The 14,346-nt window shown below is 41.1% G+C and overlaps 1 protein-coding gene across 1 annotated transcript in view; it reads right to left on the reverse strand.

The window, feature by feature from the left end:
* LOC132825648 (pappalysin-1-like) overlaps positions 1 to 14,346 on the reverse strand; it is a 326,796-nt gene that overhangs the window by 125,191 nt on the left and 187,259 nt on the right. Inside the window, exon 14 of the mRNA XM_060841017.1 lies at positions 13,177 to 13,345. Coding sequence (XP_060697000.1) covers positions 13,177 to 13,345 — 169 coding nt within the window. The remainder of the gene's footprint in view (positions 1 to 13,176; positions 13,346 to 14,346) is intronic.

Below are 14,346 nucleotides of genomic sequence, written 5' to 3' on the forward strand. Positions count from 1 at the left end.
AACCCTCGAAGTGTTAACGCAAAGTGAAGCAGTGGGTGTATTTCCCAGAATTCTGCTGTTGCAATGATGTCGCTGACATTTTTTTGGAAATGTGTTTCAAGTAGCTAACTATTTGCCTTCCTTATCAGGATCTGTTTAATTTACAATCAAGGTTGAGAGATTACATTGTCTTCCTCTACACCCCGCCCCACCCCCGCCCCACCCACCCTGCATCACTATTACCCAACGTGATAATAACTTGCTTTTTCTGAGGCCCTGACCACGCTCAGATTTCTAAGACTCTGTTTATTGTTGTGGAATACATTCCTTGGAACTGCCAGACCTTAGCAATTATTTGGATATTAGAAAGGTCACATAAAAGTGTTTTTCTCCCTCAGTTGCTGGTATTGCCGAGTTTTTGGTTATTTATTCTGGAAACAGATTTCCACGATGGCAGACTGTGGTTTTCCTAATGACAGGAAAAATTTGATATCAGTGATGATATCTGTCCCACAAATTAACTCTCCAGGGAGAGTCAGCTGCAACAGAATAATCGAGGTTCAAATACATTCTGCCAGCCAGAACTGAAAATTAAAGCCACAAATATCAATCATTTTCTCAACCCAAAATCTATAACCTCATGTTAACGAGATTTATTCCTGGATTCTTTTGTAATGTAAACGATATCTGTGCTGAGAAAGAGGAATGTTTTTTACAACTTTGGGAACTCAGTGATAGCACGGGGCAATCCTGGATCAGTTCCAACATAACTCTCATTTAGAAATCACTTAAAAGGCACCAGAAAGGAAGGTCACCCAGTACAATTTGACCAGGGATCACGTGAGGCAATATTACATTGGGCACCTGAACCCAAACAATTTAAGATCTATAAAGCCAGCAAAGACAGAGAGAGAGAGAGAGAGAGAGAGACAAAGAGAGAAAGAGATTGAGCGATCCTGATAGAAATAGAGTGCTTCATTCCACTGACCTCGACTAACTTTATATCATGGGTGCAGAGTAGATGGCTTAAGCCCAAGGCTCATGTGGTCTCATCTGTTTTCCTTGCCTTTCTTTCTCTTGATCTTCATTTTTTATTGTTTTGGGTCTAGAGAATGCAAGCTGAAGGAGGAGGCCCCTGGGTGAGGCAGTACCACCGAGATGAGCCAGATGCAGCTCCAAACCCAGCCCGGGGTCACCCAACGAGTGAGGAGCAGGTCCCGGGCTGACTCCTCCGGTCCAGACTTGCAGGCTGGGCCAAGGCTCCAGGTCCATGGCTGGGCCCGTGTGCCTAAAGGAGGAGAGATGGTAATCTCAGCATGGAGTGAAGGTCTCCCAGTGTGGTAATCTTGTTCTGCTGTGGAGACATCTTCCCTGTGTTGAGGTCTTACCCAGGAATGGTGGTCTAGACTCGATGTGGCAGTTTTCTTCAGCAGGGGCTTCAGGCCCAGTATTCCAGCGGTTTGGAATGGTGGTCTCATGCCTAGGTGGCACCTCATCCTGGCTGCATCTTCAGAATATTCCATCCTTCCCTGTGCTCAGGAGTCATTTACTGAACTATGATGAACTTTGACTTAATTTTACTTTTTGGATTATTATGTAAGACTTCTGTCATTGACGAAGGCACCATGGAGGGGCTGACTTATAAAGATTGGCACTGTGTCTTTCATGTAAAAGCACACCTTACAATAAATTTCTATCCTAGTCTGCATCAAAGAGGTGAAGGTTAAGTATCCAAGACACATACTTTGTTCACATTAAGATTTCTTTTACATTAATTATTATTTTGCCTATTAAAACTATTCTGAAAAAGTGAGATTTTCTTCTTACCTTTACTACAAATAAATAAGAATTTCCACAGTTAACCACACCACAACTGTAAAGGGACAATGTTCTGTTGGTTGCAACTGTGAGGATAGTCTTGTTTATCGAACATTATATGCAAATAATGTGATTACTTTGCCGCTGTATTATTACAACAGCAATGTATGTCAGATATTTCCATGAAGACAGCACACCTTTGAGAACAAATAACCTACTTAAGAGCTTGACAGCATGTAAAGAGCAGCCTAGAAAGGAAATTGTTCAGATTAAATTAAGGCTCTTCTGGTTTGTAAAGTAGTTTAAATTGTGAAAAAATTACAGTTTAAGAAAACACTTAATGCCACAGCCAACAAAAGCAACCTTACAGCTAATGACTTAAAGATGTGTGATTCCTTTCTGACAATTTCCATGAGCATGTCACAAGAACAATACAAATGAACTGAACATACATTCATTAAATTTCTGCCTTGAGTTGGTTTTGTCTTGAAAACGAGTGAACTGTCATTTGATCATCAAGCAAATGCCGTAACTCTCTGGCTGGAGATGCTGTTGTACATTATTAAACCTAAAGTGTCGACAGGTAACCTGGCTAGTATGGATCAGGAGACTGGCCTTTCCCCATAAAAAGAAGCACACTTTCAACTGAATGTCGGATCCCAAGGCTTTCGCAAGCAGACTCATTCGATCTGGGTGCAGGTGCAAAGGCATCCACCTTCCCCATCCACTGAGTACTCATCTCCGTTTCCTGAGGGGCAGTAATTCTGGCTGATCAGGGTTAAAGTTGAAAAACATACTTAAAGTATCAACCTGCCTTAATATACTGTTTACTGGCTACCCAATTTTTGACCCTAATGAAAACCTCAAATGACTGGGTCGCAGGAGGGAATCTGATTTTCTAAAAACATTATTAAGACCACCATCCAACCACAACACTAAACCTTGTGTTTTTTTTAAGGATAAAATTCAATCCAAAATGTTTATCCATTTTGGATGGAGTTGTACACTTAAAAAAAACATACTTAGTACTTTCTGCCACTATAGATTTGAGTCTCAAACCCTCTAGCCCAAGCAATCACTTTTTGGGTCCTGAGTACATATTCTTCTCATTTTCTTTAGTAAATGAGAACTGTACGAAGTGCTGTGGGTAAGCCATTTAAACAATATAAATTCTAACATTTTAAAATAATCTCTTTACTGCTTTGAATCAACTTCATCTGGTTTAGTTGACAGATTTACCAAGGAAACCTATTATAGATTGGTGTGTGGCTGGCTCTATTACTTGTCACTTCTTAAGTTTTCCTTACAAGAAAATTGGATGACAAAGTACAAGAACTGCATTTTGAAAATTGTGCAGCGATTGGTTATTGGTCAGTGAAATTTTTCTTGAAATGCTTCGCCTAACTCAGTCTGTTTTTGTCACAAGGAAGCCCAATCGTCTGGGAAGTTAGCATTCATGTATGCATAATCTGCACATGCTCAGTTCTGATTCCACAGAAGCCCCCTGTGGGGAAATTGAGGCCTACACCAAAACATTTTTCTTAATTAGCTGCAGTTGGACTTGAAATGACTCGTTGATCCTGAATGTTAATGTCTTTTTTCAACCTCCAATTCATACTCTCTCTTTCCTTAGGCTTTTAAAACTTTTGCATATATTAACTTTAATTGATAGTAACCAAGATTGTTTTCTCTGTTAATACTGCAGTGGGGACATCTCCAAGTAATTGTTACTTGTAGCCATCATTCTTGGAATAATTGTATGTCTGAGAATTCAATGTCTTAGCATTAACTGTTGGCTTGGGTTTATTTTTGTTCATTTAATGGACCTTGATCTATCAATTGTAATCCACATGCGCCTGCTCTTGGGTGATATGGTTTTATGGATATTAGTAATACTCTGGCATCTCACTGTTTGATGTGGAAAATGTCTCAGCAAATACTTGTCAAAAGTGGACATGGTATTTTCTGAAAGGGGTGACTGGAGAGGGATCAGGAGTCAAAAACCTGGCTAATGTTTCTTTTATAGAGTCAAAGAGGCATACAGTGTGGAAACAGACCAGTCCGTCCAACCAGTCCATGCTGACTATAATCCCAAACTAAACTAGTCCCACTTCCTGTGCTTGGCCCAAATCCCTTCAAACATGTCTTACTCTCATATGTAGCCAACGATCTTTAAAATGTTGGAACTGTATCACATCTACCACTTCCTCTGGAAGTTCTTCCACATACAGATAATTCTGTGTAGAAAAGTTGTCCCTTATGTCTCTTTTTAATTCTTTCGGCTCTCACTTTAAAAATATGTCCCCTCGTGTTAAAATTTCCCACCCTAGGGAAAAAATACCTGCCAACCACCTTATCTACACCCTCAATGATTTTATAAACCTTTATAAAGTTACCCCTCAACTTCCTGTGCTCCAGTGAAAAACATTCAGTCTATTCAGCTTTTTCCTATAACTCAAAGCCTCCATTCCCAGCAACATCCTGGTAAATCTTTTTGTGACCCTTTCCAGTTTAATAATATCCTTCCTTTAACAGGATGACTGAAACTGGAAACAGTACTGCAGAAGAGGCCTCACCAATGTCCTGTATGACTTCAACATGATGTCCCAACTCCTGTACTCAAAGGTCTGACCAATGAAGGCAAGCATGCTAAACACTTTTTTGATCACCCTGTCTACACTTCAAAGAATTATGTACCTGAGCCCCTCGGTCTCTCTCTTCTATAAAACCACTCATGGCCATACCTCTAATTGTACAAGTCCTGTCTTTGTTTGTTTTATCAAAATGCAATACTTCATGTTTATACAAATTAAACTTGATTTGTTACTCCCCAGCCCATTGACCTATTTGATCAAGATCTCTTTGTAATCTTAGATAACCTTTTTCACTGATCATTATACCACCAATTTTGATGTCATCTACAAACTTATTAATCTTGCCTTCTGTATTCTCATCTACAAGTCAAGATCATGGAGGCTAAATGGAGCACAACAATGCCTTTCTGTCAAAGATCAGCAAACTCTGCAGAGTCTGATCTCAAACACCCCGTTTAGATGTAAACTTAGGCACTCTGAATCACAATGTTCTATATTTGAGACCCACTCTGCAAAAATTAAGGCAGATTCTTCAGTGCATTACAGAGATGCTGCCATTCATTTGAAATGTTATTGTGAGGCTCTATTCTCCTGTTTTGATGGATATCAAAGAAACCCTAGGACTATTTTGAAGGAGGGCAAATTGTTGGCCTTGACATTCAATCCCCAAAACAAAGTTCAGATTTTCAATTTTTGCGAAACTTTGGAAAGGAAAATTAGCTCATGTGTTGCCATATTACAGTAGTGACTATACTTCGAAAAAGCCCTTCACTGTAAAGTACTACAAAATGTCCTGTGCTCATGAAAAAGACATTAAAATAAAAAGTTTTCCTCCTTCTTTGTTTAAGTTCATCTTAGTAAATTGGAAATTGCACTCTATTCTAGCAATAGTTTCGCAAATCTTAAATAAACAGTGTAAAGCTTTTAAAGGCCTTGTTGGAGTGACAAAGAATTGAAAACTGACTCCATTTTGTCTGTCAGTGAACCTGCGAGCCAGTGGATGAAGTACCGCAGATTCATCAAATGCAGCAAGCACATTATGTGTATTTCCTTTAAGCCATGACACTGTTCTACTGCAAAACCTTTTATGAGCGTTCTTCTGAACCTGGCGGTGTGAAGTGAACATGATTAGGTGGAACGGTGTAAGACCAGAGCCCTAATATTGACCTGATTCTTCCCAAATTCAGAAGGATATACCTAAAAAGATAGTGGAGGCTTCAGTCATGATCTTTCAGGTATCATGGAGTCAGGGAAGGTCCCAGAGGACTGGAAAATCACTAATGTAATCCCCCTGCTTATGAAAGGAGCAAGGCAAAAGACGGGAAATTATAGGCCAATTCGCCTGACCTCAGTCATTGGTAAGATTTTGGAGTCCATTGTGAGGGACAGAGATTTCTGAATACTTGGAAGTGCATGGTAAAATAGGGCAAAGCCAACATGATTTCATCAAGGGGAAGTCATGCCTAACAGATCTGTTGGAATTCTTTGAGGGGGTAACGAGCAGGTTAGACCAAGGAAAGCCAATGGATGTAATCTATCTGGACTTTCAGAAAGCCTTTGATGAGCTGCCACCCAGGAGACTGCTCCGGAAGATTAGGGCCCATTGTGTCAGAGGCAAGGAGTTACAATGGATAGAAACTTGGCTGTCTGGCAGAAAGCAGAGGGTGGGGATAAAAGGGTCCTTCTCTAGATGGAAGCCGGTGACTAGTGATGTTTCACAAGGGTCAGTGTTGGGACTACAACTTTTCACTTTATACATTAATGATGTGGATGAAGGAACTGAGGGTATTCTGACTATGTTTGCAAATGATACAAAGATAGGTAGAGGGGCAAGTAGTATTGAGGAGGTGGGGAGGCTGCAGAAAGATTTAAGAGAGGTTGGGAGAGTGGGCAAAGAAGTGGCAGATGAAATTACAACTTGGGAAAGTGTGAAGTTATGCACTTTTGTAGGAGGAATAGAGGCATGGACTATTTTCTAAATGGGGAGAAAATTCAGAAATCGGAAATGCAAAGGGACTTCGGTGTCCTAATCCAGGTTTCTCTTAAAGGTAAACTTGCAAGTTGGGTCAATACTAAGGAAGACAATAACAATGTTGTCATTCATCTTGAAAGACCTAGAATATAAGAGCAGGGACGTATTTCTGAAGCTTTATAAGGCTCTAGTCAGAGCACATTTTGAGCATTGTGAGGAATTTGGGGCCCAATATCTCAGGATAGGTGCATTAGCCCTGGAGCGGTGCAGAGGAGGTGCACGAGAATGAGCCCAGCAATGAAAGGCTTAACATATGAAGAACGTTTGAGGACTCTAGGTCTATACTCGATAGAGTACAGAAGGAACTCAGAAATAGAAAGGGTGCAGTAACAATGTTGGGATGTACTACAGGAGTCTCAATAGTGAGTGCAAGATAAAGATACAAATATGTAGACAGATTATAAAAGCTGTAGGAGTAACAGGGTGGTGGTGATGGGAGATTTCAATTTTCTCAACATTGACTGGAATATACTTAATGCTAGAGGTTTAGATGGAACAGAATTTGTAAGGAGCATCCAGGAGGGTTTTATAGAGCAAAGTGGAAATAGTTCAACTCGGAAAGTGGAAATTGTTCAACTTGGAAAGGGGCCATACTGGACCTAGCGTTGGGCCCAGGTGGTTAACGTTTCAGTAGGGGATTACTTTGGGAAGAGTGATCACAATTCTGTAAGTTTTAGAATACTCATGGACAAAGGCAAGAGTGGTCCTAAAGGAAGTGTGTTAAATTGGGGGAAGGCCAACCATAGCAAAATTCAGTTGGAGCTGGGGAATGTGGATTGGGAGCAACTGTTTGAGAGTAAATCCACATTTGATATTTGGGAGGTTTTCAAAGCGGGGTTGATTAGAGAACAGGTCAGACATGAAAATGAGGGATAGAAATGGCAAGATTAGGGAACTATGGGTGACAGGTGAAATAGTGAGATTAGCTAAGAGGAAAAAGGAAACATACATAAGTTTTGGTGACTGGAAACTGATGAAGCTTTGGAAGAATATCAGGAAAGTAAGACCGATCTGAAACAAGAAATCAAGAGGGCTAAAAGGGGTTATGAAATATCTTTAGCAAACGGAGCTAAGGCAAACGCCAAAGCCTTTTATTTGTATCTAAGGAGTGAGAGGGTAACGAAAGAAAGAATTGATCCACTCAAGGGCAAAGGAGGAAAGTTATGCATGGAGTCAGAGAAAATGGGTGAGACTCTTAATAAATACTTTGCATCGGTGTTCACCGTGGAGAGAGACGTGATGGATGTTGAGGTTAGGGTTAGATGTTTGCTTACTCTAGGTCAAGGCATAAGGAAGAGGTAAGTGTTGGGTATTCTAAAAGGCATTAAGGTACAAATGTCCCCAGGTCTGGATGGGATCTATCCCAGGTTACTGAGGGAAGCAAGAAAGAAAATAGTTGGGGCATTAACAGTTATCTTTGCAGCATCCTTGAACATGGGTGAGGTCCAGAGGACTGGAGAATTGTTAATGTTGTCCCCTTATTTAAGAGGGGTAGTAAAGATATCCAGGTAATTATAGACCGGTGAGTCTAGCAGCAGTGATAGGGAAACTGCTGGAGAAGATATTGAGTGATAGGATCTATTTACATTTGGAAGACAATGGGCTTATCAGTGATAGGCAGCAGGGAAGGTCACATGTTACCAACTTAATAGAATTCTTTGAAGAAGTGACAAATTTGATTGATGAGGAAAGAGATATAGAAGTCATATACATGGACTTCAGTAAGGCATTTGATAAGGTTCCCCATGGAGAAAGTGAAGTCATAAGGGGTTCAGGGTCTATTAGCTAGGTGGATAGAGAACTGGCTGGGCAACAGCAGACTGAGAGTAGTAGTGGAAGGGAGTTTCTCAAGATGGAGAACTATGACCAGTGTGTTCCACAGGGATCAGTGTTGGGATCACTGTTGTTTGTGATATACATAAATGGAAGTTACAGGCGGTATGATTTGCAAGTTTGCAAATGACACTTAGATTAAATATCACAAAACACCAGGTTATAGTCCAACAGGTTTAATTGGAAGCACACTAGCACTCGGAGCAACGCTTCTTCATCAGGTGATAGTGGAGCCCTCCACTACCATCTGATGAAGGAGCAGCGCTCTGAAAGCTAGTGCTTCCAATTAAACCTGTTGGACTATAAACTGGTGCTGTGTAACTTTTAACTTTGTACACCCCAGTCCAACACCAGCATCTCCAAATCATGATACTAAGATTGATGGAGTAGCTGATAGTGAAGGGAACTGCCAGACAATGCAGCAGAATGTAGATAAAAGGGAGAGTTGGGCATAGAAATGGCAGATGGAGTTCAATCCATGCAAATGCGAGGTGATGCATTTTGGAGGATCCAGAGCAAACTATACGGCAAATGGAAAATTGATGTACAGAGAGATATGGGTATTCAGGTCCATTGTATCCTGAAGGTGGCAACGCAGGTTGATAGAGTGGTCAAGAAGGCATACGGCATGCATTCCTTCATTAGATGGGGTATTGAGTACAAGAGTTGCTAGGTCATGTTACATTTGTATAGGACTTTGGTTCAGCTACGTTTGGAATACTGTGTACAGTTCTGGTTGCCACATTTCCAGAAAGATGTGGATGCATTGGAGAGGGTGCAGCGGAGGTTCACTAGAATGTTGCCTGGTATGGAGGGTGCGACGAATGAAGAGAGGTTGAGTGGATTAGGATTATGTTCATTAGAAAGATGAAGGTTGGGGGGGACCTGATTGAAGTCTACAAAATTATGAGAGGTATAGACAGGGTGAATAGCTAGAAGCTTTTTCCCGGAATGGGGGATTCACTTACTAGGGGTCACAAGTTTAAGGTGAGAGGGGAAAGGTTTAAGGGAAATATGCGTGGAAAGTTAGAATGCATTGATAGTGGAAGTGGTAGAGGTGGACACGATAAGCATCATTTAAGATGTATCCAGACAGATACTTGAATGGACAGAGAGCAGAAAGATATAGATCCTTGGAAAATAGGTGTCAGGTTTAGATAGAGGATCTGGATCAGCACAGGCTTGGAAGGCCGAAGGGCCTGTTCCTGTGTCATCATTTTCTTTGTTCTTTGTTCTTTAATGAGGGGGAATCTGTTTGAAACTTTCAGAATACTGAATGGCCTGGACAAAGTGGACTTTGGGAAGACATTTCCTTTGGCAGAAGAGACAAGGACCCATGGGCATAGCCTTAGAGTAAAGGGAAGTCCTTTTAAAATGGAGATGAGGAGAAACCTCCTAGCCAAAGAGTGGTGTATCTATGGAAGTCATTGCCACAGAAGGCTTTGGAGGCCAAGTCATTGAGTATATTTAAAACAGAGATAGATAGGTTCTTGATTGCCAAGGGAAGCAAAGGGTACAGGGAGAAACCAGGAAAGTGGGGTTGAAAATCCTATCAGCTATGACTGAATAGCAGAACAGACCCAATGAGCTGAATGGAAGCGAGGACTGCAGATGCTAGAGATCAGAGTGGTGCTGGAGAAGCACAGCAGTCAGGCAGCATCTGAGGAGCAGGAAAAATTGACGTTTCAGGCAAAAGCCCTTCATCCTTCCCAATGAAGGGTTTTTGCCCAAAACACGATTTTTCCTGCTCCTCAGATGCTGCTGACCTGCTGTGCTTCTCCAGCACCATGTTAATCTTGACTCAATGAGTTGAATAACCAAATTTCTGCATCTCTGACTTATAGTAAAATTAAATTCTGGTTGGAAGGCCGAAGCTCCACCTTATAGACCTGGCATCAACTGAGGGATTACTTTCCACCTCTAGGTGCCAGCCGACCTGACTGATGAACCCTGTGTGGGCATTGTCACTTTGGGTCGTGAAGGAGGGTCTCTTGATCTACATTCATCTGTACACGATTGGGGGCTGGCTGGCTTTGGGTCAAGGCGTTGCTGCTATGAGCTTCCAAGTCCTCTGTGAGCACCAATCCAGGACCTTCCCCCGCACCCCACACTCCCATTCCAATTGTCCCCGGTCCACGTGCAGCATTTGCTTTTTTCATGGGCGATCCTTCATCCTGGGAGTCGAGATGGTTGTTGTCGAGTAATAGCCACTTTCTCCGCTTTTTCGTGACCCAGTTGTGAGGGTACTAGTCTCTGCTGCTTAATTGCTAGAAATTCTGCGGGCTTTTCTTACAGTATAATGCTTTCCCCCCTGGATCATTTCTGAAAGTTTCTGGTGCTTTTTTTTATTTTCTTTCAAATATTATAGAGAATAAAAGGGCTGTGGGATCTCCTCCTGCTCTGTACTTATCGGTGGTTTTAAATGTATTACAAAACAGGATCAAAGCAGGGGGACTCACTTAGAGGTTTGTGTTTTATTGAAACTAAACACCCACCAAGTTTTTAACCAGATCTGTCTCCTCTGGGTTTTCTGATAATTGAACATTTATGATTTTCTTTTTCATCTAAGATGTATTATTTTGGATCAACAGTCTTTGGATCAATTTGCCAGCTTGCAGTTTACATATTACAGCAGGAAGGCTGGGGCATTTACTGACTTAAGTAAACCGCAGAAATCCAAAGAACAATACGAAAGGACTAAAACAAGAACCTGTTTTGTTTTGGTCGGTCAGCCTGCAGCTGCCTTCAGTTGGCAGTTCTCATTCAGTTTTATGGAATATGCCAACTTAAAACAGCTGCGTGCTAACTTAAACAAGGACCCAGGAGTAAAATACATGTTAAAAAATGATATTCTAGCTGTATTTATTATATTTTAAAGCCAAATTGTCCCATGTTAGAAAAACTTGTCTACATACACGCAAAGTTGATGGGCAGGAATAGACCAGCTGACCCACCCAAAATGACGCCATGATGACTTGACCACCATCATTAAAAATGTGTTGGCTACAGTACCACTACCAGACCCCATTACCTAGCTCATTACCACCCACAAGTGTATAATCTCCTAGGGGAGCCAAAACATTATTGTGGATGATGTGTGAGGCAGCAAGGGGGGGTTTGGTGTGGTGGGTTGGGGGTCCTTCAGTTTGTTTTTTGGGAGTGTAAAGGTTAATGCTGAGGTGTGCTTTCAGCATTGCCCCATCTGATTATGGACTTGGTGAGAGAAATGCATTGGATCATAACGGAGCTCAACCTATCATCAAGGTCGCCCTCATAGCTTTTAGTAACAATGTCTATCATGCCAATGTAACTTGTACATATTTGCTGTTAACGACATTCAAGAAGCTTGGCAGCATCTCTGACAAAGCAGCCCGCTAAACTGGGGTTGCATCCACAAACATCCACTCCCTCCGCCACCGATGCTCAGCAGCAGCAGTGTGTACTATCTACAAGATTTACTGCAGAAATTCACCAAAGATCCTCAGACATCACCTTCCAAACACATGACCACTTTCATCTAGAAGGACAAGAGCAATAGATATATGAGAAAACAACCACCTGCAAGTTCCTCTCCAAGCCATTCACCATCCTGACATGGAAATATATCGCCACTGTTCCTTCACTGTCGCTGGACCAAAATCCTGGAATTCCCTCACTAATGGTATGTGAGTCAGCCCACAGCAGGTGGACTGCAGCCGTTCAAGAAGGCAGCTCACCATCATTTTCTTAAGACCACTAGGGACGGGAAATAAATGCTGACACAGTCAGTGACACCCACATCCCACAGATGAGAAAAAAGAGAGCCTCTTCTCATTAGACTGCCAAGTAGTTTTGCTTCACCACGCTAGATGAAGCAGATTCAATGAGAAAAGAGGATTGTGGTAGCTAATCTACCAGATGTACCCAGCATGGTGAATCGTGGTGAGGAATCAACTTCCAATACAACCAAGGAAGCAATGACAAAAAGCACAATAGGATATTTTCTGGCCTTCTCAGGTGGTCAAAACTAGTCCATGAGGCCATAAAGTTTCAATAAGAATAGCTTAATCTATTAGCACTCCTGTGAATATCCAAAGGGGAATTTTCCCTTTGGGCAATTTAGGTGCTTTGCTGCAGCTGGACATAGAACAATCACTGTGTTCATTGTTCAGACCTGGTCAAAATCAAACATTCCCTTCAAATAACCACCTAACAAGTCGTTTCTAAGTGGGATGGCTGCAAATTTGGAAACTTTTCTTTGTGTAATGACAGCCCATCCTTCATATTTGCTGATGATGTGACAAAGTGCATGGAATGTTAAAATGTGACTTTATGTCCTACCTTATTTTAAAAAAAAATACATTTGAGTTGAATGCTCCTAGAATCCCTGACAGTTATCTTGTTAGATAATTATGCAGGAATACTGATGTCTAAGCTATTGAAAATTACTCAAGTATTTTTGTGAAAGTACTGAAAAGTGAAGCAATACTCATGGAAACTGTCTTGGAAAAGAAACTGAACAAAGAAGTATTGGACATGTGATTGGACTGGAATGGCAACACAAAAAGAGTCAGTGTTCATTAGTTACTATTATGGCTGGATTAATCACAGCTAACTTCCATTTTCACTAGTAAACAGTGAAGTTTGAAAGACATACTCTAAGTGAAACAAGCAAAAAGTTCAACATAACATCAAAGAATGATTACATTCAGAGTTCTCATCTTCTACTCAGTTTCCACCAGCCACAAGCAGTGACATCTATTTGGGAATATTAATGCCACCTTTATAATACTGCAGGCTAGTGCTACTACTGCCAATTCTTACATATTCTAATGGGATATAAGAGAACGCATTGCTCGTCTCAAATGTTGAGATGCTTGCAAAAGCTTTTTGAGTAATAATGGAATGAAACGCTAAAATGTTTTGTTAAAATGAACTGACCTGAAGTTGGGAGGTGTCTTCATCCCTTCGCAGGTGAAGCATGTAGCCTCGTTGGCAGAACACGGTGCATTGGTCTCCATTGTAGCGCCCAGTGCCAGTGCAGTTCACCACTGCATTTTGCAGGTTGAGTTCCTGACAGTCAGTAGCTTCACAAGAATAGTGGACACAACTGAGGCAGGGAGGAAATAAATTGTGCAAATGTTAGAGTTGCAATTTTCATGTGGTAAAATGGTCATGCTTTTTCCTTCAGTTTACAAAAAAATACCGTTATGATCCACTTGGGAAAGTGTGCTGATCCTCAGACCCCACTACTTCCAGGGTGGTCATGAAAGTTAATGCCTTGATCAAAACATGCAGTCACTGATTCACCAGTCTGTTGGAATCATTGAGTATAGAAGTTGCGACATCATGTTGCAGCTGCGCAGGACATTGGAGGGGCCACTTTTAGTGTACTGTATACATTTCTGGTGTCCCTGCTATAGGAAGGATGTTATTAAATTGGAAAGGATGCAAAAATGAGTTACAAGGATGTTACGGAGACTGGAGGTTTACAGTTATAAGGAGAGGCTGAGACTACTTTTTTCCATAGAGCATAGGAGGGTGAGGAGTGTCCTTATAGAAGTTTATAAAATCATGTGTGGCACGGATAGGGTGAATAGCCAAGGTCTTTGCCTAAGGGTAGGAGAGTCCAAAACCAGCAGGTATAGGATGAGAGTGGAAAGATTTAAAAGGGACCTGAGGGATAACTTTTTCACACAGATGGTGGTGCATATGAGTAATGAACTGCCAGAGGAAGTGGTAAATGCAGATACAGTTACAATTACAACATTTAAAAAAAATTTGGACAGGTATAGGAAGAGGAAAGGTTTAATGGAATATGGACTAAAAGCATGCAAATGGGACAAGTTTAGTTTGGGAAACCTGGTCAGCATGAATGAGTTGGGCTGAAGGGTCTGTTTCCGTGCTATATGACTATATTACTCTACACATTAACCAAAGACATTGACTAGAACTATTAATGAGAAATATTGCTTTTAGAAATAAGTAAATTATAATCACAAATAAACAGCCATGAACTGTCAACATACAGTGCTGCCAGTTAAAATCCTCACCACCTTTTAAAGACTACATACATAAACAAATAGACAGACACAGGCAAATAAAAAAAAT

This window comes from Hemiscyllium ocellatum, chromosome 21 (assembly GCF_020745735.1).
Source record: "Hemiscyllium ocellatum isolate sHemOce1 chromosome 21, sHemOce1.pat.X.cur, whole genome shotgun sequence".
NCBI lineage: Eukaryota > Metazoa > Chordata > Chondrichthyes > Orectolobiformes > Hemiscylliidae > Hemiscyllium > Hemiscyllium ocellatum.